The 1618-nt window shown below is 36.8% G+C and overlaps 1 protein-coding gene across 1 annotated transcript in view; it reads left to right on the top strand.

The window, feature by feature from the left end:
* The window catches only part of LOC122151964 (olfactory receptor 52A1-like), a 30910-nt gene that overhangs the window by 28669 nt on the left and 623 nt on the right, over positions 1–1618 (top strand). Inside the window, exon 3 of the mRNA XM_042783360.1 lies at positions 1–866. This exon is cut by the window's left edge and continues 1 nt beyond it. Coding sequence (XP_042639294.1) covers positions 1–866 — 866 coding nt within the window. The remainder of the gene's footprint in view (positions 867–1618) is intronic.

Below are 1618 nucleotides of genomic sequence, written 5' to 3'. Positions count from 1 at the left end.
CTAGAGTCTGTGCAGTGCTGGATTGGGATCCCATTCTGTGCCATGTACCTCATTGCTATGATTGGAAACTCCTTGCTTCTGACTATCATAAAATCAGAACAAAGCCTCCACGAGCCCATGTACATTTTCCTAGGCATACTAGAAGCCACAGATATTGCACTTGCTACCAGCATAATGCCCAAGATGCTTGGAATCTTCTGGTTTCATGTGCCAGAGATCTATTTTGATGCCTGCTTGCTCCAAATGTGGCTCATTCACACATTTCAAGGCATTGAGTCAAGGATGTTGCTGGCCATGGCCCTGGACCGTTATGTGGCCATCTGTTATCCACTGAGTAATGCCATTATCTTCGCCCACCAGCTAGTAATCCAAATAGGTACTGTGGTAATACTCAGGGCTGCCATTCTTGTAGCTCCATGCCTAGTACTGATAAAGTGCCGGCTTAAATTGTGTCACACAACAGTCATTTCTCACTTCTACTGTGAGCACATGGCTATTGTGAAACTAGCTGCAGAAAATGTGCAGGTCAACAAGATCTATGGTTTGTTTGCGGCCTTCACAGATGTAGTGTTTGACCTCACATTAATCACTTTGTCCTACATCCAGATATTGACCACTGTTTTTCGTTTGCCCCAGAAGGAAGCTAGATTGAAAGCATTAGTTACCTGCATCACTCACATCTGTGTCTTCCTCCAATTCTACCTCCTGGCCTTCTTCTCCTTCTTCACACACAGGTTTGGTTCTCAGATTCCCCCTTATATCCATATTCTCTTTTCTAGCATTTACTTGCTTGTCCCTCCATTTCTCAATCTACTTGTCTATGGTTTAAGGGCCAAGCAGATCCATTGTTATGCTGTAAAAATATTCAGTCTTTAAAATTAATTATAATATAATATATTCATATTTTCTTTGTGCAATAATAATCACCGCTCAAAACGAAAGCATTGTCCACATTATTAAGATGATTTTATTTTCCTTTTTACTAGTTTCTGAAATTTACCAGCATGAAAGTTGGTTTTCATGTCATCATAACCTATCATTCAATAAGATTGTGACTCCTATCTGGGTAATGAAAATGTAAAATGTATAAAGAACAACATAATGCATTTTTTCCTTCTTTTTTCTAATTATTGGTTCCTTGTGGAGGTTCTTCTTCTAAGTATCTTCCCAAAGAAGTATTCATGAATTATGTCTCTTACATTGAAATGAAAGACATCCAAATGTTCTTGCTCCAGATTGTCCAGGTACTTAAAGAAAACAATTTGTTGACACTATTACCAGTATCTCAGTCATTTCCTTAAAATAAAAGTCAGAATGAATCTCAAATCTGCTTCTATCAAAACACCCATTATGAATCTGATAAAGCAATTATGTCTAAACATTTAAATATATTTTCAAAATAATTCAGGATGTTGCAACACAAAATATAGGAGAACTGAGTTGGTCGACCTTTCACATCAATATCGTTTCCACTATCTCTACCATTTGCTTATTTATTTAATTGAACAAGTGTTATCAAGTGTCTAAAATTTTATAAATGTTATGCTAGAGAATAATGATATTCAACACAGTGGTTATTTTTCATGGATCTTTAGACTTTAATTCTTGGAAGAGAGAG

The sequence above is a fragment of the Orycteropus afer genome, unplaced genomic scaffold, assembly GCF_000298275.1.
Source record: "Orycteropus afer afer isolate SDZICR_OR568_19922 unplaced genomic scaffold, OryAfe1.0 scaffold00964, whole genome shotgun sequence".
NCBI lineage: Eukaryota > Metazoa > Chordata > Mammalia > Tubulidentata > Orycteropodidae > Orycteropus > Orycteropus afer.
This window is presented reverse-complemented; position numbering and strand designations above follow the sequence as displayed.